At 41.5% G+C, this 26,108-nt stretch overlaps 1 protein-coding gene across 1 annotated transcript in view; it reads right to left on the bottom strand.

Moving 5' to 3' along the window:
* Positions 1–25,724, bottom strand: part of notch2 (notch receptor 2) — a 153,227-nt gene extending 127,503 nt beyond the window's left edge. The window contains exon 1 of the mRNA XM_034180208.1: positions 25,412–25,724. Within this exon, the coding sequence (XP_034036099.1) occupies positions 25,412–25,484 (73 nt within the window). The 5' untranslated portion in view covers positions 25,485–25,724. The remainder of the gene's footprint in view (positions 1–25,411) is intronic.
* Between the last annotated feature and the right edge of the window lie 384 nt (positions 25,725–26,108).

The following is a 26,108-nucleotide window of genomic DNA, read 5'->3' as shown; positions in this document are numbered from 1 at the left end:
TTCAGCGGCCCACATAACACAAAAGTGAGTCACGATTGACATCTTTAAACAGGTTTGACTGAGGTTGATGAAAAAAAAAAAAGACCATTTCTGTAGGTTCAGCGTCGACCCGCTGCGGGTCCACAATCAGAAATGATCATCATTTCTGATCAACAGAAATGATCAGAAATTCTAATTTTCCTGTTACACGCCCTTGGAAACAGCGTAATGGCAAAAAAATTTTCATGCAGCAGCACAATGGGCCACTACGCTGTTATAATGCTGTTGAGAACCATGGGAATCTTCACCACATAAGTAAAAACCCGGATTTCCAGGACTTTCTGAAGACTTTTATCACTGTATACAACCCCAGTTCCAATGAAGTTGGGATATTGTGTAAAATGTAAATAAAAACAGAATACAATGATTTGCAAATCCTCTTCAACCTATTTTCAATTGAATACACCACAAAGACAAGATATTAATGTTGAAACTGATAAACTTTCTTGTTTTTGTGCAAATATTTGCTCATTTTGAAATGGATGCCTGCAGCACGTTTCAAAAAAGCTAGGACAGTGGTATGTTTACCACTGTGTTACATCACCTTTCCTTCTAACAACACTCAATAGGCATTTGGGAACTGGGGACGCTAACTGTTGAAGTTTGTTGGTGGAATTCTTTCCCATTCTTGCTTGATGTACAACTTCAGTTGCTCAACAGTCCAGGGTCTCCATGGTCGTATTTTGCACTTCATAATGCGCCACACATTTTCAATGGGCGACAGGCCTGGACTGCAGGCAGGCCAGCCTAGTACACGCACTCTTTTACTACAAAGCCACACTGTTGTAACACGAGCAGAATGTGGCTTGGCATTGTCTTGCTGAAATAAGCAGGGATGACCCTGAAAAAGACGTTGCTTGGATGGCAGCATGTGTTGCTCCAAAACCTGGATGTACCTTTCAGAATTGTTGGTGCCATCACAGATGTGTAAGCTGCCCATGCCATGGGCATTAACACACCCCCATATCATCACAGATGCTGTCTTTTGAACTTTGCACTAACAATCTGGATGGTCTTTTTCCTCTTTTGTCCGGAGGACACGACGTCCATGATTTCCAAAAACAATTTTAAGTGGACTCATCAGACCACAGCACACTTTTCCACTTTGCGTCTGTCCATTTCAAATTAGCTCAGGCCCAGAGAAGGTGGCGGCATTTCTGGATGTTGTTGATGTATGGCTTTCACTTTGCATTGTAAAGTTATAACTTGCACTTGTAGATGTAGCGACAAACTGTGTTAACTGACAATGGTTTTCTAGTGTTCCTGAGCCCACATGAACTGTAGATGATGGAATCCCTAAATTACTTGCAATTGAACGTTGAGAAACATTGTTCTTAAACTGATGGACTATTTTTCATGCAGTTGTTCATAAAGTGGTGATCCTCACCCTATCTTTGCTTGTGAACAGCTGAGCCTTTTGGGGATGCTCCATTTATACGCAATCATGAGTGTGCTCAGTTCCCAAACACTTATTGAGTGTTGTTAGAAGGAAAGGTAATGTAACACAGTGGTAAACATACCACTGTCCCAGCTTTTTTGAAACGTGTTGCAGGTATCCATTTCAAAATGAGCAAATATCCCCCCCCCCCCCCCAAAAAAAAAAGTTTATCAGTTTGAACATTAAATATCTTGTCTTTGAAAACTGAAGACTGAAGTTTGAAGTTGCAGGAAATGCCTCCATTTGTACTTGAAACAGTCAAAATGCTGGAGCCTCCTCCAGAGGAGGACCTAGTCCGCTGGCGGCATGCAACTCCTCAGGTTTTAATTGCCAACAGCACCACTATACAAAAAATGTCTGGGGAGAACCCAGTATAATAAATTATTTATATTTCAACCGACATTTATTTACTGTATGAGGATCAAAGCGTCAAAAAAGTACAGTACATTGATCATCCATATTGTGTCTTTCCTATGTTTCCTAGGCAAATTAGCTCAAAACCTTATACCACAGTATTCTATACATCTACACATTCTAAACCATCGTAGCTAAAGAGTACACATGTATACACACACACATTAGCATGGAAACAAACACGGATAAGTACATCTGGAACAAAGTCACACATCACTTCACCCTCTGAGTCATACTGTTCTACACATTATTTACTACTCTCTTCCACTACAAACAACATGCACGGGACCGAAACACATACGAGGGACTTTTTTTTAACTACAATACCAATCAGAAAAGCAGAGAAGGCAGAACTGAACATAAAAACATGACAATACTAAAGTTGTCACAAATGTATCTCACTGAAGTGGCACAGAACAAAAGAGAGAAACCAAAGAGAAAGGTGGGAGGGTGTCAGAGAGTATGCCTGGAGCCACATTATTAACAAAGCTGGTGCTCAGCAAATAATGTGGTGCTGTGGGCAATTCAATAAATATCTTTGTCTTCAGAGCACAGCTCAAAGTACTGCAGAGATAAATCACATTTCACTCCACGCTCTGGCTTGGGTCAGATGCAAGTCAACCATGGGCGTTACAATTGTTGGCCTTTGCCAGTTTGTATCCAGAATGAAAAAGATAAACACACATCAGCTTTTGAACTAGGAAAATATAAGCAACCATCCACATGCCCATGCCAGAGGGGCTACATGATGTCGTGTGCCACAAAGCTGGCACCAACACTTCACCAAGTATCAGACTGAGGAACTGAGAATTTAAGAACATTCAGCGCTACAACGCCACACTGGCACAGCATTAACACAGTTACTGAATTAACCCCCATATAGACCTAAACTGCTGCTGCTTTGGAGCCATAAAACTGGTATTTACCTTTTTTTTTTGTCAGCATTCTACTTTTTTGGAGAGATTAGACATAGTAATTATTAGGGGTCTATACCAGTTCAAGATCTTATCAAAACACAATTATGCATAGCATTCCCATTCCCATGTTTTCGATAAATCAGTGTTGGATGTAGTAACGCGCTAGTCTGGGTTTGTGCTGCAGGTCTGAGAGCTTTAAGCTGCTAAAAAAAACACTCACCATCTCACTGTTTCAGAGCATGGTGGTAACGCAACAAAAGCCAGCAGCACAATGGCAGCGAATTAAAAATAAAAATTAATGATTTTGACTTTCTTTCAAACACACTCCAAGTCCGTTTCTGAGGATGGTGCATGTGATAAAACTATGGGTAAAACCTTCTTACCTGTCGATTGAGTATAGCTTTCCATATTAATACACACATTTTTCTTCTCGTCATTCTTCCTGCTCACACAGACTGTGCAGAGGTGCAGCACACTGGTGCCCAGGGATGAAAGTGGGGGAAAAAACAAAAAAGCAGCTCAAGCAAAGCCGCCCAGACCTCCCGATCCACGCACACCTCCCCCAGCTCCTCCGGGGGAACCCCAAGGCATTCCCAAGCCAGCCGAGAGATGTAGTCCCTCCAGCGTGTCCTGGGTCTTCCCCGGGGCCTCCTCCCAATGGGACGTGCCCGCAACACCTCTCCAGCGAGGCGTCCAGGGGGCATCCGGAAAAGATGCCCAAGCCACCTCAACTGACTCCTTTCAATGTGGAGGAGCAGCGGCTCGACTCCGAGCTCCTCCTGAGTGACCGAGCTCCTCACCCTATCTCTAAGGGAGCGCCCAGCCACCCTGCGGAGGAAACTCATCTCAGCCGCTTGTACTCGCGATCTCGTTCTTTCGGTCATGAGCCAAATCTCATGACCATAGGTGAGGATCGGAACGTAGATCGATCAGTAAATCGAGAGCTTTGCCCCCCTACTCAGCTCTCTTCACCACGACGGTCCGATACAGCGACCGCATCACTGCAGATGCTGCACCGATCCGTCTATCGATTTCACGCTCCATCCATCCCTCACTCGTGAACAAGACCCCGAGATACTTAAACTCCTCCACTTGAGGCAAGGACACTCCACCGACCTGAAGAGGGCAAAGCACCTTTTTCCGGTCGAGAACCATGGCCTCGGATTTGGAGGTGCTGATTTTCATCCCGGACGCTTCACACTGGGCTGCAAACTGCCCCAGTGCACGCTGAAGGTCCTGATTTGACGAAGCCAACAGAACCACATCATCCGCAAACAGCAGAGATGAAATTCTGTGGTTCCCAAACCAGACCCCCTCTACACCCTGGCTGCGCCTAGAAATTCTGTCCATAAAAAAAAAGATTCATCAGATTCACAACACATTATACACATATACCCCCCTCATTTCTTCTCAACAGATTTGCACTGATCTCAAAAATGACCCAGGCGACTGGCATAAAAGTGGAAATATGCGAAAAAGCGGAAATTTTTCATCCCTGGGTGCAGGACGGAGACAATTATATCTAACTTTGGGCATGGCTAACAGGTGGTGACTAAGTGGTTAGTGCACTGGGTTTCAGTGTGGAAAACCAGTGCAAAACCCCACCAAAACCCCAGTTCAAACCCCACCCCTGCCACATTTCTCCATGTAGAGTTGCATCAGGAAGGGCATCCGGTGTAAAACTTGTGCCAAATCAACATGCAGCTCCACCTCGTCTCTGCTGTGGTGACCCCGAGTGAAAACAAGGGAGCTGAAGGGTCTTAGTACAGTATCTAATCTTGGGAATAACTGGTTCTATACCTTGTAACTTTAATTTGAAAATGATCAGGTTCTTGGGGTCTGTAATCTTCCCAAACAGACACGTAGATTGTGAAGTCAATCTGGAAAAGGGTACAGGTCAAAGAAAAGGTGAAAATGTGCAAAAAAACAAACAAACAAAAAAAAAAATCATACAACACACATTAAGCTCATTCACTCATCTTCAACCACTTATTCCAATTAAGGGTCATGGGGAGCTGGAGCCTATCCCAGCCATCACAGGGTGTGAGGCAGGTTCACCCTGGACAGGACGCCAGTCTGTCACATACAGACAAACAAACACATTCACACCTACGGACAATTTAAAGTTTCCAGTCCACCTAACCTGGAGGTCTTTGGATGTGGGAGGAAGCCAGAGCACCCGGAGCTGTAAAAGCAAAATACTAAATACTAGGGATGTCCCGATCAGGTTTTTTTGGCCCCGATATGATTCCAAGTCATCTGATTTTGAGTATCTGCCGATACCGAGTCCCGATCCGATACTTTAAAAAACTGAATGAACAATGAACAAATGCTAAATATATAATAATTTCATTTTAATCACCTTATTTTATTATTTATCACTTAAACAGTGCACTTCTCCTTGAGGTAGCTTGAACAATCAAGTAATAATCTACCAGACTTGTAAAATGTACAAATTTCCATGTTATTTTATTTGTCTAAAAATAAATGTCAAAGGTTCCTTATGTTAAACAAGAAATTATCTAATCTGAAATAACAGGTGGTTTTAATTTATAGATGAAAGGTTTCTAAAGAACCATTTATTGATTTAGCTATTATAATTATAAGTGTTCTAAAACTTTTTAAACAGTAATCAGGAATTTTGAGGTAACAAACAACAACAAAAAACATTTCCAAGGATTTTTCTTCAGACACGTGGTTTCTGCACTGATCTGTGGTTCAAATCCCCACCTGACTGGAAAATCACTAAGGGCCCTTGGGCAAGGTCTTTAATCCCCTATTGCTCCCGGTGTGTAGTGAGCGCCAGCACCCTCACATCGGAGTGAATGTGAAGCATAATTGTAAAGCACTTTGAGCGTCTGATGCAGATGAAAAAGCGCTTTATAAATGCAGTGCGTTTACCATTTGTACAGATCAGTGGTTTCTGCCACTAGTGTTCCGTGTTTTGGCCTGATGCGTCATTCCTATTGGGCAGCGCGAAGCTATGTCACAGCTCAGAGCGTCGAAAGTTCAAAAGTCTACTTGAAAAGTAAAAGGAAAAAAAAAACAACTTACATTGCGCAGTGAACGTGAATGAAGACGGAAGCTCTTTAAGACGTGCTCCTAAACCCCGTTTACACATAGACGGTTTTGTCGGCGGGTAGTACGTAAACCGAAGTTCGCGGTAGTTCCGGCTGTTTTCGCGGTGGAAAGGGGCGGAGCATTTCGCTGGCATTTTGACCGCCATACTAGCTGCAAATACGCGGATAAAACGCCGCTAAATCCGCTGAATAAAGCGGCATTTTGACGCCATAGCATCCGCACACGTCAGGCAACAGGGGTTAATACCCAGTTCTATCCTTTACAATCGCAGGTTAAGACGCGCGTGAGAACGGCGGTGTTCTGCTGCCGCTGATAATGCCGTGTACCGCTGGATTTATCCAGGCAAATCCTGCATTACTCCAGGAACTTTTACATATAGGCACCGCCCCCAGAGTATAATAGGCTGAAGCCTCTGTCACTGCAGGGGGAGGGAGATCATACTCAGCCTTTTCTTCTCCTTCCTTTTTCCCCTCCTCAACGTGTTGCTCGTCTCCACCACAGGGCTACCCTCTGCTTCTGAACCAGACCTCTTGGTAAGTCCTTGCCGGTGCCAATTTTCTTTTAGGAGGCATACTGGAGCTTCTCTGCAAAAATATCTGGAGCTGGCTGCGAGTGAGAGGCCTGCATGCAGCGCGCTAGGGTTTTTATATTGACCGCCGCCTATCGGCCGTTTGGAACGCCGTTAACCAGGAGGTGGCATTTAGAACGGCGTACTGTCCGCTAGCACCACCGTTTTGTACAGCCTCTGTCGCCGGTTAAAACGCCCTTGAGGATGTCAATGTGGGCTCTATCGCCGTTTTACACGCCGTTGATTAGGGATACAAAGCCGGCCGCCAATTACGGCGGTGTAAACTGCGGCACTACAGGAAGGGGCAGGATGAAACAGCGATTAAAAAGTATCAAACGCGAATTCTCCGGGAGTGCTCCCGGAATTATTCGACATGTTGAATAATTTTTTCGACGATTCCCAGTAAAGCCGGAACTAAGCCACGCCCCCTAGTGCCGGCATTAACAACGGCGTGTGATCCTTAAGATGGCCAAAAACTCTTCCGGAACGCTTCCGGGAGCTCTTACCGTCTATGTGTAAACGGGGCTTAAATGTGATGAGTGTGCACGTCGCTCGTGCGCACACCATCTCTCGCTCCGTTTTGCAGACAATCACAGGACAATTTTTTTTTTCTTTTTGTTAATCAGATGACAGATCATCGTCCTGAGGGCTTGGTCAGCACCGGGTCCTGCTGCGCACGGAAGGATGACTGAGCAAGAGTTTCAGTGGGAAAGTATCCATCATCCTCTTGTCATTCCATCGAGGCATCAGGCTGAGCACGTAAACACACAAACAGCAGTTCTGCGAAAGAAACTCCCCCCACCTCTGTCCAGTTGAACTTATGTTTTTTCTTTTGTTCAATTAAAAAAAAACAAAAAAAGATTGGGTTGAACTTTGACCGCGTCAGCCTGCCGACAAGCGGCAATGCGCGCTCCCGTCAGAAGCGTCACATCAAAAGCCAAGCTAAAGCAACGCGTCACACACCTCTGACGCTTCCGACGCGTGAAAGGCCCATTAATCTGCAATAATGAGCTTGAAATAGCGCTGATCAAAATAATGAGGATAAAATCTATATCGAATTCCTGATCGGGATGCAACGTCCGATTTCAATCAAGTCTGAAACCACGTGATCGGGCCGGGACATTCCTACTAAATACCTGGGTTAAACAGCAACACCACACTAGAGCTGCTACAAATGACTATTTTGATAGTCGACTAGTCAATAATTGTTTTTGCAATTAGTCGACTAGTCAGATCATACTTAAATTGCAGCTTATTGCATTTTATCAATATCGATACTATTATCGATTCCGCTTATCAATCAGATTCCTTATCGATACCTCCTGTGAATTTTCTGTGTGCTACAAGTAGGCTTTACAGGTTTTCTATGTTTTACATTTTATTGAGTCTTAAAGTAAATAAATATGAAATTGGTCACTGGATCCTTGATCTCTGGACATAAATAAACTCTACATGGTGGATCTTTGATCTCTGGACATAGACAGAAAAAAATCTGTAGTTTTTGTCAAAAGCATTTCCTTTCAAACATTAATGGCATGGATGTGACTCCATACGCCTGAGCTGAGCTCAGCTGGCTGCTGGAGTCTGCAGCCACACAGTCTTGGGCTGCTGCACGTCAGCCAGGATGTCCCATTTTGGGAGGAAAAAAAAACATTTTGATCAATTGGAGTTTATTGTTTGTATTACAATGTTTGAAAAGAGGTGTCATTTGATTTAAATGGCGATTCGCTCTGAAGTTCTTTCTAACTTGACTCGGCCACGCAGCGTTTGGAGCAACAGAACGGAGGACGATTCTCGTTTCTTTCTCGCAACAAGACAGGAGTCCCACTTAGTCACTTTAATCAGCACAAACGTGACTCACAATTGACATATTTTAATGGCTTTGAGAGGGGTTAAGAAGCGGATTTGCTGTTTCTAAAGAGGAGCGAAGCAAAGATCTACGAAGCATCAGATCGAAGCACTGCTTCATTGGTTCAAGGTTCAAAGCAAATGACTCAATAGTCAACGTAGTTGTGACTAGTCGACTAGTCGTGGCAGCCCTACACCCCACATGACAACTTACACATATTTAAATGAAATTCATATAGGCAGTATTAAGCACATAAACGTATCAATATTATTATTTATTATATGGTATGTGATTTTACCAACTTCTGATTGGCCCATTCGCCACTTTCTGAGCTGTACCACATGCCGAGTTGACCGCTGGTGGAGCCGAGTACATCTCGCGTGCAGCGTAGCGCTAGCCAATCGAGCGATGCCTTCTATTGATAACAACCAATCAGATAATGCGATACAACACCTACCTTGGCTGTCAGTTTGTTGACAACATTCTACATGATGCCTGTGCATTATTTCACACAGACTATTCCTTGTTAAGCCCGTTTCACACAGGCCCACTTGAGTAGCGTTGTGCGTCGTCATGACAACGCTGTGTACACAATGCAGTAAAAACTAAGAGCACAGAAAAAAAAACACTGCTGGCTGCAGTTGCTGCAGCAGCTCCTCGGTCTTCTCTCACAAATGTGTTTAAATACAGTCCATAAAAGTCCTGCTCACAGACTGATTGCCAGAGACAGGAGATGTCAACGTTCGGTAAAAAGTCCAGACATCACCAGTCCACTCACGGCGATTTGTTCGTGTGCGCATATGTGAACAATTAAAAGGAAAAAAAAGGCTGCCTGCGCTCCTCGCTCTCCGCAAACTCTCTCATCACTGTGTTAAAGAAAGGACATAAGTCCTGCTCACAGACTGATTGCCAGAGACAGGACATGTCCACATCAAGTATAACTCCAGACATCTCCACATTTACTCACAAACGGTTCGTTCGCGCGCGTGTGCACACGCATCTCGCGGTCAAAGCAGGAAAGATAAACTATAACAAAACTCAGAGCGCAGACCTGCAGCTCAGCACAAGAACAAATATAAACTAGAAGAGAAATCAGAGTGCACAGTCTGCAGCGCGCACCTGATGCAGACATTCCTGCGTCGTCATGACATCACAGGAAGCTCAAGGCAGCCCCAGTGTGAAAGGGGCTTTAGAGATTGTGCTCATGAAGTATTTTGGACCTGTTGGTGCAGTATGACAGTAATAATAAAGAGTTGAAACTTGAGATTGATTTTTCAGTTTTAGTATGTTTGACAAACTCCCAATTTTCTTGTTTACATACAATAAAACAGTTATAGACTTTTGATGAGGTGTACCCCTGATTATGTGGACCTGGTCAGGATGGGGTTCACCGAGGCCTTGGCCGTGAACCCCACCCCATGGTGGTAGAAATGGTATTGTACCTGCTGGATTGCTGTCACCAGCAACAATCTGTCTAACCACAGTTCGATCAATCAGATGGTGCTTAATAACACTAGACAAACATCAAATACAGAGTGCATAATTTGTTTAAAAGACATAAATGGCATGAATGTCACTTCATACCTCTGGACTGAGCTCAGCGGGCTGCAAGCCAGCATCAATGTAATTCCTAAAAAACGCAGGACATCTCATTTTGGGAGGAAGAAAATGTTTTAGTCTATTGTATTTTTTTGTCCGTGTTACAACGTTTGGAAAGAGATGTCATTTGATTTAAAATGGTGATTCGTTTTGAAGTTATTAATTCCGGCCGGACGCTAACTTGACGCGGCAGAGAGCAGCACAGTGTTTGAAGCTGTGCGAACGGAACGGAGGTCGACTCTCGTTTCTTGCCCACAACAAGACAAGAGTCCCAGTTAGTGACTTTAACTTGCACAAAAGCAACTCATGACTGACATTTTTAAATAGCTTTGAGAGGGGTTAAGAAGCGGACTTGCCGCTTCTGAAAAGCAGTGAAGCAAAGAACCAATGAAGCAGCGGGTTGTTGATTCAAGCTTCAAAGCAGAGCCGTTACAGAAGTGGTTTATTACAGACCCACTGTAGGGTCTGCAATCAACATAGACAAATGATCATTTTCCCAACAAACACCCTCAAAAACAACGGCCACTCTGAAGGACCGATAAGGGAATCGATAAGCAAAAAGGCTATCGATGTCGGTGGAGTGTATCATTTCTTAATGATTCTGAAAAAGAACCGTTTCTCGATACCCATCCCTAGTGTTAAGCCTCATTTTGCAACAAAGGTGCCAGTGCTGCTGGATAATTCATTTTTGCTGCACCATAATGTATCAAGTCATGACGATACTATGAATTTCCACTGGTCCCTCACAGCAGGAGATAATAATCATCCTGACCCGAGATATTTGGGTTCTAAATAAGAATGGAGCCAAATCCCTACCATTATATTACAAACCAAACTATGACACTGCATCAAAACTGACTGGTTCCAAATATGTGGTCATGCAAGACATGAGACAGAAAGCATAATAATATGGAAAGTAGGGCTGAAACAATTAGTCAGTTAACTCGAATAATTCGATTACAAAAAATGTTCAAGGTAAATTCTGTGCCTTGAAGCTTTGTTTAACATTGTAGTACATATGCCAGGCCTGTGTGTGGCGCTGTAACATCCCCAGAAAAAAAAAAACAAGAGGACTAGAGCATGCCCATAAACGGTGTAAAGGCTAATCCAAAAGCTACCGCTTTCCAATGCGACACACAGAGTAAAATAAAGCCTTTTAAGAGAAAGAGGGTCCATGCTGATCATCTGAAACAGACTGACTGCACATTTAAAGCAAAGCCGTGTATTTATCCATTTTTTAAAAAACACACAGTCCTCTCGACATGGGGAGTGACTCGCCCAGCGGCCGGGTGCTGTCTCTCTCCGCTCACACCGAGCGAGTCACAGCTCCATCCCCAGCCACACTGACAAACAGTTTCTGAAAGAAGATCCTCTCAGTCCACTCTTTCTTCTGTGTTTTGCTCAGACTCGCACTGAGTGTTTCATGTTTTAATTTTCACTTTTTTGGGCAACGCACAACGCTTCACAAACACTGTAACTTAAATAAAATACTACTAATAACAATAATAAAAACTGACTGTGAGGCTTGCATGTTCAACCTCCATCTGAAATGCATCTGCTGAACTGCAGAGAAAGAGGGATTAAAAAAATTAATTCAGGGACCCAGTCCACCAACCTTAAATTAGATGTGCATTGAAATAAATGCAGTCAGATCTTTGGACTAAAAAATGACTTTTATTTACACATAAGACCCTTCTGAATGTAGTAAAGTAAATCTGCAAGCCCAGCTCTGTCAGTCAACGGAGAAATCTTCATTTAAAAATGACAAATTTACAGCTAAAATTTAGCCCTCAGCAAAACTGTCAGCACATCCGGGATGCTGCCAAGACATCAGAGAGAAGACCCTATCCCAGCATGCATTGCGCACGCCAATTGTAATTTGTGGATTTACGTCAGTTTGCATCTCTTACAAAAGCACCTTTTTACTGTCTTATATGGAAGGATCGACTTTTTTTAAAACTTCATATTGTCTTACGGTACATTTGGTGAGTATACATTTCTTTTATTTTTGCTTGAAAATGATTTTTGGGGAGTTTTTCATGCGCCCGTTTGATTGAGTGGTGTCGCATTGAAAATCTACTGTCTTTAGCCTCCAGTGTTACCGTCGCGGGGTACAGATGCGGGACCCGCAAAGAATTCAAGTCATTAAAAAGATATAAACCTCTCTCAGCGGCCACGGAGCTCTGCGGCTCCGATTACCGAGACCGTGCGGCGCTGCGGATTTTGTCGCAAGAAGTCTGTCCTTGCGGGCAACAGGTGTCACTGGCCACTCCGCATCAAAACAACGAGCATAGTCTCTGGACTTGTTGCCAAGTTGGCCGCACCTCCATTCAGTAGACAGGGAGGTGCTGCCGGCTGCACAGCAGACACGGGGGCAGTGTGAGTGGCCCGCTGCGGGGTTTACCAAGCCCGCAGACTCGGTAACCGCATCGGAGGCAGTGAGAGCAAGGCGTCGGGGAAGAACATCACCCACTGTCGATGTCGCCGCTGATCTGAGCATGCAGAGCTGTATCTCGCATTCATTGCAGCTTACTTTTGGATGATGAAACCAGGATGTGTATAACAGTAACATTACTAATAGATAAAATCAATTTCAATGCGGGAACAGACTGAAGGCGCGAGCGCTCCGTCTTCTGCCGCACGTCACTGCAATGTCTCAGATGTACAAACAGTTTTCGCGGAGGGCCAAATTTTAGCTGCAAATTTGTCATTTTTAAACGAAGATTTCTCAGCTGAATTACACATTTGGGCTTGCAGATTTACTTTACTGCATTCATAAGGGTCTTATAAATACATATCAGCTATTTCTTTCTGAGATCTGACCACATTTATTTCAATGCAGGTCTATTTAGAAAAAAAAAAAAAAATGGTTACATTTTACAAGTTGGGGAAAAAACAAAACAAAACAGAAACCACATCCCATCGTCATTTCAGCAAAATGTCAACACTGGCACAGCGACATTGTGCCATTGCTTAGGGAGAGCCCTGGACTATTGATGTTGTTTAAAAACACAAAAGTACTTTTTATCCGATTACTCGATTAATCGCCAGAATAATCAATAGCATACTCAATTACTAAAATAATTAATAGCAGCAGCCATAATGGAAAGAACAGTGTGAGAGAAGCAGGACAAATGGAAGGAAGAAAAGAAAATTATGGTGCACAAAGACAGAGAGAGAGAGAGAGAGAGAGAGAGAGAGAGAGAGAGAAAGACAAAAGAGCGGAGCAGAAAGGAAGGCTGGAATGTCAAACACCAACAACATTCCAGTACTGCTCCTTGCACCGCCTGCAGCACTTTACTTTGTCTTTTCTTTTTTTGTGAGGCTTTTATGTTGAAAAGTCACTGACAGAACATAAAGACACGTGACAAAGGGAGAGCAGTATGATATGAATCAAATGGACAAAAACACGTGAGACGACACAGATTTCCATGCCATGGCACACCTACAGTAGGGTACATAAATATTTGGTCATTGGGAAAGTTTACATGAACTCAGCCATCTGCGTCAACATTCTGGTGTTGAAAGAAACTATAGAATAAACTAAAAGTGCACACTTTCTGATTAAATATAAGGATATTAAATCCAATCAGGTGAATGCAGTCATTACAGTACTTTTTGCATAGGCATCTTGTGTGGCCTCTGTGGATGTAAACAGTCTATTCTTGACTGTCTGTGGAATATACAACAGACCAGAGCACCGCGCTTGTAGAGCGCAAACCTCCGCCAACACTAGTTTCCTATTCCACTCATTTTTACCTTGGAAACAATTTTCAAGGTCAAAGTCCTGTTAGAAGTGGCTTTTCATAACCTAGAATATAATACAAACTATAGCTCAAAAGGGCTTTTCAATGTTAAAATCAAATATCTGCTAAATCTGCAATACAGACCAGATGTGTATCAAACTTAGTCTGTTCATTGAGAGCACCAGTTTGCACTTTATAGTCACAAATGAGAGTGATTGAGACACTTTTGATTGAGATATAATGCAAAATGTACATCAAATGGGCTTTCAATATTAAGTTCAAAAGTCTACAAAATCCACAATCCGGATCAGATCCATATCAAACTTTGTCAGGTGATAGTGAGTGTCAGTCTGCACCTCACTTTCAAATATGAGAGTGATTGGGGCATGTTTGATTAAGGTATAATGTAAAATATACATGAATCAGCGTTTTCAATGTTAAATTTAAACAGGCACAAAATCTGTAATCTGGATCAGATCCAGATCAAACTTTGTCAAATATGAAAGAAATTTGATCTTTTTTGACAGAGTTATAAATTTTTGAAAATTCGTTCAATGTTAAACATAGCGATTTTTTAATTTTCCAAGCTTTTTCCTGACTTTGACTAGGGTTGCATATCGAGAACCGGTTCTTTTCGGGTATTGTTAAGAATTGATTCGATCCACTGACATCAATAGCCTTTTTGCTTAACGATTCCCTTATCGGTCCTTTAGAGAGGCGGTTGTTTATGAGGGTGTTTGTTGGGAAAATGATCATTTCTCTACGTTGATTACAGACCCTGCAGCGGGTCTGTAATCAACCGCTTCTGCAGTGCAACTCCACTTTGAAGCGAGAACCAATGAAGCAGTGCTTTGATCCGCTGGCTCGTTGGTTCTTTGATTCGCTGCTCTTCCATAGCGGCAAGTCTGCTTCTTAACCCTTCTCAAAGCATTTAAAATATGTTAATCGTGAGTCACTTTCGTGTGGATTCAATTCACTAACTGGGACTCTTGTCTTGTTGCAGTCAATAAACAAGAATCGATCGCTCTCTGTTCCATTGACATTGCTCCAAACGCTGTGTGGCTCTCTGCCAAGACAGAGTCCGGTCGGAATTAATAACTTCAAAATGAATTGCCGCTTTAAATAAAATGACACCTCTTTCCAAACACTGTAATACAAACAATAAGTTACAATCCACTAAAACGTTTTTCCTCCCAAAATGAGATGTACTGCATTCTTTATGAATTACATCCTGACGTGCAGCACAGCCAGCTGCAAGAGCTTAGCTCAGGGGTATGGAAAGACATTCATGCCAATAATGTCTGAAAGGAAATGCTTTTGACAAAAACTACAGATTTTGTTTATTTCTATTTATGTCCAGAGATCAAGGATCCAGTGACCAATAGGGATGGGTATTGATAAGATTTTATCGATATCGATGCCATTATCAATTCTGCTTATCAATCCGATTCCTTATCGATTCCCTTATCGATACCTCATGAATTTTGTACTAAAAGTATGCTTTACAGGTTTTCTATGTATTTCCTTGAGTCTTAAAGATGCAGATGATACCCAGCTTTATCTATCCATGAAGCCAGAGGACACACACCAATTAGCTAAACTGCAGGATTGTCTTACAGACATAAAGACATGGATGACCTCTAATTTCCTGCTTTTAAACTCAGATAAAACTGAAGTTATTGTACTTGGCCCCACAAATCTTAGAAACATGGTGTCTAACCAGATCCTTACTCTGGATGGCATTACCCTGACCTCTAGTAATACTGTGAGAAATCTTGGAGTCATTTTTGATCAGGATATGTCATTCAAAGCGCATATTAAACAAATATGTAGGACTGCTTTTTTGCATTTACGCAATATCTCTAAAATCAGAAAGGTCTTGTCTCAGAGTGATGCTGAAAAACTAATTCATGCATTTATTTCCTCTAGGCTGGACTATTGTAATTCATTATTATCAGGTTGTCCTAAAAGTTCCCTAAAAAGCCTTCAGTTAATTCAAAATGCTGCAGCTAGAGTACTGACGGGGGTGCTCACAGGGGGTCGTTTTGACCGTTGGGGTTTTACATCATTATTGTATGGCCTTGCCTTACAATATAAAGCGCCTTGGGGCAACTGTTTGTTGTGATTTGGCGCTATATAAAAAAAAAATTGATTGATTGATTGATTGACGGGGACTAGAAGGAGAGAGCATATCTCACCCATATTGGCCTCTCTTCATTGGCTTCCTGTTAATTCTAGAATAGAATTTAAAATTCTTCTTCTTACTTATAAGGTTTTGAATAATCAGGTCCCATCTTATCTTAGGGACCTCGTAGTACCATATCACCCCAATAGAGCGCTTCGCTCTCAGACTGCAGGCTTATTTGTAGTTCCTAGGGTTTGTAAGAGTAGAATGGGAGGCAGAGCCTTCAGCTTTCAGGCTCCTCTCCTGTGGAACCAGCTCCCAATTCAGATCAGGGAGACAGACACCCTCTCTACTTTTAAGATTAGGCTTAAAACGTTCCTTTTTGCTAAAGCTTATAGTTAGGGCTGGATCAGGTGACCCTGAACCATCCCTTAGTTATGCTGCTATAGACGTAGACTGCTGGGGGGTTCCCATGATGCACTGTTTCTTTCTCTTTTTGCTCTGTATGCACCACTCTGCATTTAATCATTAGTGATCGATCTCTGCTCCCCTCCACAGCATGTCTTTTTCCTGGTTCTTTCCCTCAGCCCCAACCAGTCCCAGCAGAAGACTGCCCCTCCCTGAGCCTGGTTCTGCTGGAGGTTTCTTCCTGTTAAAAGGGAGTTTTTCCTTCCCACTGTAGCCAAGTGCTTGCTCACAGGGGGTCGTTTTGACCGTTGGGGTTTTACATAATTATTGTATGGCCTTGCCTTACAATATAAAGCGCCTTGGGGCAACTGTTTGTTGTGATTTGGCGCTATATAAAAAAATTGATTGATTGATTGATTGATTAAAGGTGACCTGCATTGAAATAAATGTGGTCAGATTTCAGAAAAGAAACAGCTGATATGTATTTATAGGACCCTTGTGAATGCAGTAAAGTAAATCTATAAGCCCAAATTTGTAATTCAGCGGAGAAATATTCCTTTAAAATGACAAATTTGCAGCTAACATTTAGCCCTCTGTGAAAACAGTTTGTACATCCGGATCATTTCCATGACGTCGGGGACAAGACGACGCGTTCCCGCCTTCAGTCCGATCCCGCATTGAAATAGATTTTATCTCTTAGTAATGTTACTGTTATACACATCCTGGTTTCAACATCCAAAAGTAAGCTGCAATGAATGTGAGATACAGCTCTGCTTGCTCAGATCTGGGGATCAGATCAGCGGCGGCATCGACAGCGGGCGACATTATTCCCCGGCGCCTCGCTCTCACTGCCCCCGATACGCTTACTGAGTGCATGCGCTTGTTAAATGCCGCCGCGGCACTCACACCCCCGTGTCTGTTGTGCAGCCAGCACCACCTCTCTGTCTACTGAATGGAGTTGCAGCCAACTTGGCACAAGTCCAGAGACTACGCTCGCCGTTTTAATGCAGTGCGCGCGGTGACACCTGTTGCTTGCAAGGACAGACTTCTTGCTGCAAAATCCGCAGCGCTGCATCTCGGTAATCGGAGCCGCAGAGCTCCGTGGCCGCTGAGAGAGGTTTATATATTTTTAATGACTTGAATTCTTTGCGGGTCTCACCTCCGTAGCCCGCGACGGTACACCGGAGGTGAAAGACAGTAGATTTTCAATGCGACACCACTCAATCAAACAGGCATATGAAAAAGTCCACAAAAATAATTTTCAAGCACAAATAAAAGAAATGTGTACTCACCAAGCGTACCGCAAGACAATATGAAGTTTTAAAAAGTAGATCCTTCCGTATAAGAAAAGAAAAAGGTGCAGATGCAAACTGACGTAAATCCACAAATTACAGTTGGCGCGCGCAATGCATGCTGGGAGAGGGTCTTGTCCCTGACGTCTCAGCAGCGTCCATGATGAGAGGGACAATTTGCGGAGGGCTAAATGTTAGCTGTAAATTTGTCATTTTCAAATGAAGATTTCTCCATTGAATGACGGATCTGGTCTTGCAGATTTACTTTACTACATTCAGAAGGATCTTATGTGTAAATATAAGTCATTTTTTGGTCCAAAGATCTGACTGCATTTATTTCAATGCAGGTCTACTTTAAAGTAAATAAATATGAAATTAGTCAATGTATGCTTGATCTCTGGACATAAATAAAAATAAACAAAACAGTGTTTCGCTTTGAAGTTATTAATTCAGCCTGGATTCTATCGTTCTATCTTGACTTGTCAGAGAGCCGCGCAACGTTTGGAGCGGTGTGAACAGAACGGAGGACGATTCTTGTTTCTTTCTCGCAACGAGACAGGAGTCCCAGTTAGTAACTTTAATCCGCACAAAAGTGAATCACAACTCATATTCAGGGATGAAAGTGGTGAAAAACAAAAAAAGGTGAAACCCAAAATTACCCCCCAACACCACCTGCACGAAAATGTTTCAATTCTAGAAGCTCTGAAATGCAATCTGGGACTATTCCAGACGATAAACTCGAGTATCCATTTTGGTGAGAAAAAAAAAAAAAAACTTTCCTTATTCAAATTCATTCCAGTAGTATTCTGCTCTTACTAGGATGCAGCAGTTTTCTAGTTTGGCCGATAGTTCTGGAGGAAATCACTGAAGAAATTAACAAACTGAAAATATGGTTTGACTGAAACAAACTGTCATTAAACTTAAATAAGACAGGGATGAAATGGAGGTGTGAGAGTCACTAGGTGTTCACAGGAAACATTTATTTCTGTATGTATTTATTTCATTGTCAGTTGCTGTTATATATTTTCTGTTGTATTTCTATTCAGGTTCTTTTTGTCTCTTTCTCTAAAACTGTATATAATAATCATTAGATTATTAATATATAAGCAAAAATAAATTTAAGGAATATTACAATTTGAAAACAAATGCACCCGAACGTGATGACAGCTGCAATTGCTAAATGCTAACTTTTAACATTGAAAATGCCATAGATATGCTAACGCGTTAGCATCGCTCCCGTTTTTAAGTTATAAAATACATCTATCAACTGTTGCAGAAGACCATAACAGGTCCGTTTAACATAGAAAAGGTAAATAATACTCACAGACGTATGCTCTTTAGGGTTTTAGCGGGGGAAAATTAAGCGAAAGAAAGAAATAAACGAAGCAGTCGATCAAAGCATTGCTTCAATCTGCGAACCACTGCTTCGATTGGTTCAAGGTTCAAAGCAAAGCCGCGCTGCAGAAAAGTTGATTAAGGACCCACTGCAGGGTCTGTAATCATTGTAGAGAAATGATCATTTTCCTGACAAACACCCGCCAAAACAACGGCCACTCTGAAGGACCGATAACAGAATCGTTAAGCACAAAGCTTATTGATGTCGGTGGATCGAATCATTCCTTAACGATACCCGAAAGGAACCGGTTCTCGATACCCATCCCTAACCTTGACTGAACTTTTGAAGGCCAAGATCGAATGCCTAGGTCGATCAGAAAGCATCACCCTAAGAGGAGCAATATGAGCTAAACTGGAGGTTTCTATGGTGAGTTGTTATGAAGTTGTGGCAGATTATACGATTTTCACTTTTTGCGTGACCTTGACCTTGAAACTTGAGCTATGACCTTGAAAAATGAACTATGAATTATCATTTTCCTGACAAACACCTGCCAAAACAACGGCCACTCTGAAGAACCGATAACAGAATCGTTAATCACAAAGCTTATTGATGTCGGTGGATCGAATCAATTCTTAACACTACCTGAAAAGAACCGGTTCTCGATATGCAACCCTAGTCAAAGTCAGGAAAAAGCTTGGAAAATTAAAAAATCGCTATGTTTAACATTGAACGAATTTCTTAACGATACCCGAAAGGAACCGGTTCTCGATACCCATCCCTAGTGACCAATTTCATATTTATTTACTTTAAGACTCAATAAAATGTTGTTGACATAGAAAACCTGTAAAGCCTTCTTTTAGTATGCAGAAAAGTCACAAAAGGTATCGATAAAGGACTCTATAAGGAATCGGATCGATAAACGGAATCCATAATGGTATCAATATCAATAAAATCTTATCAATACCCATCCCTACCTTTGACCCATTCTATGCTGGGATAGGCTCCAGCACTAACAAACAAACAAACAAATAAACAGGGGTGAAAATATAATGTCCTCCAACTTTGTTGGTGTAGGTAAAAAGCTCCAATCAATATTATAGGCACAGTGACTAAAGACACTACCAGTGTACTCTATGCTCTCCCTATGGAAGAATAGAGCTGCGCCATCATGCTACGATCTCAGTGCCATCATGCCGATTTTCAAATTTAGGGTCTTCCCACTCTGTTTTCCTTGGTAATTTTGCTTAAATTGATCAAAATTCATCATTTTGCAGCAGCACATCATTTTCCTCTGCGCCACTGTTTTCCTGTGATATTTTGTGACGTGTTGTCATCTTACAATGTTTCAACACGTCATAGTCCCACCTCTTTAACCTGACTAGGTATGGGTATTGATAAGATTTTATTGATAGATAACATTATGGATTCTGCTTATCGATCCGATTCCTTATCAATTCCCTTATCGATGCCTCTTGTGAATTTTCTGTGTACTAAAAGCAGGCTTTACAGGTTTTCTATGTCAGCAACATTTTACTGAGTCTTAAAGTAAATAAATATGAAATTGGTCAGTGGATCCTTAAACTCTGGGCATAAATAAACTCTACATGGTGGATCCTTGATCTCTGGACATAAATAGAAATAAACAAAATCTGTAGTTTTTGTCAAAAGCACTTCCTTTCAGACATTATTGGCATAAATGTCACTCCATATATCTGAGCTGAGGTGTCATTTTATTTAAAGCGGCGACTCGCTTTGAAGTTATTAATTACGACCGGACTCTAACGTGACTCGGCAGAGAGCAGCGCAGCGTTTGGAGCTGTGCCAACAGAAAGGAGGACAATTCTTGTTTCTTGACTGCAACAAGACAAGAGTCCCAGTTAGTGACTTTAATCCACAAAAAAAAGTGACTCACGATTGACATATTTTAATGGCTTTGAGAGGAGTTAAGAAGCGGACTTGCCGCTTCTGAAGAGCAGCGAATCAAAGAATCAACGAAGCAGTAGTTCGAAGCACTACTTCATTGGTTCAACCTTCAAACTGGAGTTGCGTTGCAGAAGCGGTTGATTACAGACCCACTGCAGGGTCTGTAATCAACATAGAGAAATGATCATTTTCCGACAAACACCCTCAAAAACAACGGCCGCTCTGAAGGACCGATAAGGGAATCATTAAGCAAAAAGACTGATATCAGTGGATCGAATCTTTTCTTAACAATACCCGAAAAGAACCGGTTCTCGATACCCAAACCTAGACCTGACTGTAAGACATCATGTAACATGAAAAAAAAATGTTGCTTTTTTGACAAAGAATTTTCTTATTGAGCGTACTGGCATCTACCGCTCATTAACAGACAACTGATGGTGTGCAGGTGACACCACAAATCTCGTGATATGTGGTCACGTGGCTATACTAGACGGCAACTTCCGCATTGCATGAATGGCAAATGTGCTCTTTTGCTTTATTTACGACTGTCTACACAAATTATACCAACATGGTGTTTCATTGCTATGCATATGATTGCACAAGCCATTAAAAGAAGGGCTCTGCGGTACATTTTTATGGTTTTCCCACTGATAAAGAGCAGTGTGAAACATGACAGTTTTAAAATTCTCTGTCATGTCTTTTCCAATTTTTCTGGATTATACTTTTTTCTGAATTGCAGCCAGTCTGCTCTGTGTGAGCCTGATCCCATCAGATCTCAGAAGCTAAGCAGTACAGCATCTGGTTAGTACTTGGATGGGAGACCTCTTTGGAACACCAGCAGCTGTATGTGTTTCTCCAAGTAACACTGGAGTTGCGTCAGGAAAGGCATCCGGCATAAAACTTGTGCCAAATACCAATGTAGATCTGGCTCTCTCCGCTGTGGCAACCCCTAACAAAAAAAGGGAGCAGCCGAATGGACAACAAACTTTTTCTGAATTAATATGTTCCTCAACGAGCTCTATTTTCTACAATCAATTGACCTCCAAACCAAAGGTAAGGTCTACAATTTCCTCCATGAATTGCGGGTCATTTAAGCGACTTTGTAGTTTTTTTGTCTTTTTGTTGTTAAGGTGATCATATTTGTGGGCTTTTTCTGCCAAATGCATTTGATCAATATGTGAAATGTAATCGGTGTGTGCACGGCAAAAACTATTAAAATATGATGGGAGAGGAAGGACTGAAACCTTAAAAGTAAGCCTTTTGCAGTGTGTGATTTAGCACATGTATGTCAGGCTCCGGGTTGTCTGTCTGAGCACGGTTTAAAAAAATAAAAGGCCGGTCTTTTAACCCTCTGGGGTCGATGCCTGTCGTATACGATGGCTAAGACCAAGCTTTACTAAATTCTAAATAACTTTTGAATGATATGAGATAAAAACTTACTTTTTTTTTGCTGAAAAGTTAACTCCGCGGACCTTCGAGCCAGCCATCGGCCATCTTTGTACTCTTCATAGAAGCTGTGTGATGACGTGCGCAATGTGAGTGCCCAGTCGGAATTGGTTCACCTTCACATGGTTTTCCAAAATCCAATCGTAGGGCAGATTTACCTCACGTGAAAAGCCAAAGATCATTTTCAGGAGTAATGTGTTACTAGTTGGCCCATTTGAATAGCCCCGTGTATGCTCCAATGAGTACATACTATTAGTACATACTCAGTGTGCCCTGCGCCATTACGCACAGCGATCAGTGAAAGCAGGAGCACACAGAGAGCCTCTGATGACAATCTCACGTGTTCAAACAAAGAGTGTGTAACTATCAGGACTGCTCCACCAGTTTGCATGTGAATGTTACTGGATAACTCTGTTGCGTTCTCTGCGTAAAGCAATGTTTACCATATCAATGGACAACAAAATGCATAGCCCATTTTGTATATATTGTTCAAAATGTGCATGTGTTTATTGTTTGAACCTTTTTGTTGTACAGCCTTTCACACAAGACCTCAAATTACCTTTATAAAGTGTCAAAACAGCTGTTTATTATAGTTTGCTGTGTGTTTTGAATAAATGTGTGTGGAAAATTATTTTTCGCTTTATTTTTTCCTTGCCTATTTTTGATTGTAAACCTTTATTACACTTATAAAACACAACAAAAACATATATATTCTGAAAGCACAGGTTGTCCTGAAAAAAAAGAGACATAAAACTTGATTGTGGGATGCAGGGAGAGCTGTTAACAGCAATAATAAAACATTTATGCCTGGCGAGTGAACTGTCCAAAAAATGCCCTCGGACCCCAGAGGGTTAAACAGTGAAATATGGTGCCCGCTTTCCTCAAATCGGTGTCAGTGCTGAACTTTAATTTCATACCTCTGTTACTGGGCACTTCCAGACTAATCTGTCCGGTACATGCAAAGGGTTTTTAATGGAAATACATTGCGATTGGACAGGACATTTTGTCCGATGTGAGAGAAAATTTGTTATATACGGTGTTTATTACATGGAAAATCATACAAAAGCATTGGGATTTTTGTTTTCGTCCAGTGAGTGTGACTATCCCGTTTATACGATGGCGGTTTAGGTGAGTTTTACTACTCGGGCTTTTATTACTGAGATGTCATCAGTAACCTGACTGATGACCACATTCTGCATCCATCCAGCTGCGAAGAAGCTGTAGGCATCCAAACTTTTATATAGTCTTCAGGGTGATGGAGTGTTGATAAAGTTGTTGAAAATGTCTGGATATAGCACAAAAATCACAAAATCGATGAAACCGGTGAACTTCTGAGGGAAATATTTTAGGGATCCACATCGATTCTCTGTAATTTCTATTCTGATGTTCATAATCAAACGCTTTAGCTATATTGGACAAATTAGCTTGGCCGCCCATCTACATCCAGCACTGGCCTTGCTGTGTGTGTACACGGGGGTTGCCATCCAGTATGGCTGCGGACACAAAACCGCGTGTTGTGTGTGATGTGATTGCACACCATCCATAGCAGAATGCTCAAGAGACTAAGAAAGTCTGCGGTGAATGCTGCCGTGACTAAAGGGACATTGTGACACTAATAAAATAATTGCAGAAAAGACTTTCAGCTTTGAAAATAAACTGGTGGCAGGACAAGCAACAGCTTCCTCTGGCTCAGGCTGAGAAATGCACTCCAGGTGCGTTTCTCAGTAGACTGCACGTCTATCAGGCTCCAGTGTGCTAGCACAGAAGAGAAAAAACCAAGAGGAAAAATAAGCTTTAAAAACACCTCCACCCTGCATTTATTCACAAGCAATTTTTACAATAAAGAATTCAAGCATTTCCAGACATCATCTTCTGTTATCATCATCTTCTGTTATCCAAGGCCACCTTGGATAACAGCTTTTGGCAGACTGTGATGATGGTTTCAGCTGAATGGACGCAACAGGTCAAATTTAAAGGCTTCATATTTATTCAGTGTGCCACTCTGCAAGGTTCTCACTTCTGCTGCAACACTGATTAGCTCCTTACACTGGTTATGCGCACGCTCCAGGTCTTCTCTGTTTTTTGTGGAAGCGTTACAGTGTGACATACAGGCCTGGCATATACATTACACCATTTTCAGTGGATTTGTGTGTGTATGCAGGTATTTCTAGAAATGTGATGTGTTTACAGGAGAACACTTTTTGAAAATGACACAGAAAAAGATTGTTGCCGTTTCCATGTGGACAAGACCTTCGTTTGTCATTTTAGATAAGATGCAAAGCTGAAATTGCAGAAAATGGCTTCATCAGGTTTACAGGTCAATGTTGTGTTGGGAACAGTTCACCTAGTTTTATTATTATTATTAAATGAATATTTAGTTTACCATTATTTATTTATTTATTTATTTATTTATTTATTTATTGGAAATCAGAATGTGTGGAGATCAAATTTCTATTTGTTTTTTACTGACACAAAAACATTATAATTCTACTAAAGTGCAATGCTAGATTGCTTGTAAACTTTTACACAGCATTTTATAACATTTCTAATAATATCAGAAGTCAAATATCACTTCCCATAATGTCTTTTGATGTTACTTGTCATTTCTGTGTAGTTTAGAGTGACAGCACTTTGCTAAGATTTATGTCAAAATGATATGACATAGATGGCTTCAATCTTTTATTGGTTAAACAACACACAAATTTGAGTCGTGTAGACTTTTTTAATATTTATATTGGTGGTTTATGTGTTCCATGTTCCAACCTTTTTTCTCCAAGAATGGAATTTCTTTTCATTCAGTTGGATCATATAGACATGGTTATGAGTTCATTTTGCAACAACTAGACAGAAGTACCTCTAAATTAAACACAGGTTCATATCAAATTCAAAGGTTTTCTGTCATAAATGAGACTTAATTTAGAGAAATCAACGTCTGCACTTGTAGAAATGTCCTTTTGTGAACATAACATTCCTGATAATGTAATAAACTGGCAACACAGCAGTAAATAATTAAGTAAATGTTATTAAAACCCGATACAAAAGGCTTAAGTACATTTGGAAACTCTGTTAGATATTTGTAAAGGTAATACTTTGAGAAATGTGTTTTATTTAAAATCGCCAAATGAAGACAGAAGTGCGCGCGCGCAGGGATGCCAGTGCGCGTCTCCGGTATCCCGCAAACGCGGGCGACGAAAAACCTGATCAAGATTAGAAATAAGTGGAAAACTTACCCAAAGAGATCTTAACGAAGCAGAAAGCAAAGACTAGCGTTTTGCCCGAGGAGAAACCGGGTGTTTGGTCCATAATTTCTGTAAAATCCACATAAGGTCGCCAGGCTGAAAAGTTGTCTCTTGGGATGGCTGCGTCTAAAAAAAACTTGTGAGAAATTACCTTCAGACAATTAAAAATAAAACTACCAACATTGTCCAGTTATAACATTTAAGTTACGCTTGTTTAAATCCTGTGGTGACATTAAAAGTGATTAAAATCCTGCTAATTAAACTCAGACTCGCGGCGCGGAAAGGACCGTCTGGCCGCGCTACATTCACTCAAGAATCGCAACCCCGTATCCTTCCGCACAACTCAGCGAGGATCTATCTTCGACGTGAACTTTTTTTTTCTTACACACGAAAAATGAACTTTTATGTTTTGCTGTTTACTAGGGCTTACAAACTTTATATCTTTATATCAGCTGACACGGTGAATTTCTGTCTTGGACAGAGCATAAACGCAAAGTTACAGTTTTCTTTCGCTGTGTCGCCATGGCGGAGGAATTTTTGTTAATTTTTCTACTTCTCAGTGCCCCTGCTATGACTCAAAGTTAACCCGTTCTATGATTTTTTTTTTTTTATTATTTCTTCTGCCTGTGTAGGTCTATGCTGATATTTTTCCCTTTTAACTCCCACTCTGCGTCATCCTTTCTTTCTT

The sequence above is a fragment of the Thalassophryne amazonica genome, chromosome 10 (assembly GCF_902500255.1).
Source record: "Thalassophryne amazonica chromosome 10, fThaAma1.1, whole genome shotgun sequence".
Taxonomy (NCBI): domain Eukaryota; kingdom Metazoa; phylum Chordata; class Actinopteri; order Batrachoidiformes; family Batrachoididae; genus Thalassophryne; species Thalassophryne amazonica.
Note: the sequence above shows the minus strand (reverse complement) of the source record. Positions and strands in the feature narration are given on the sequence as shown.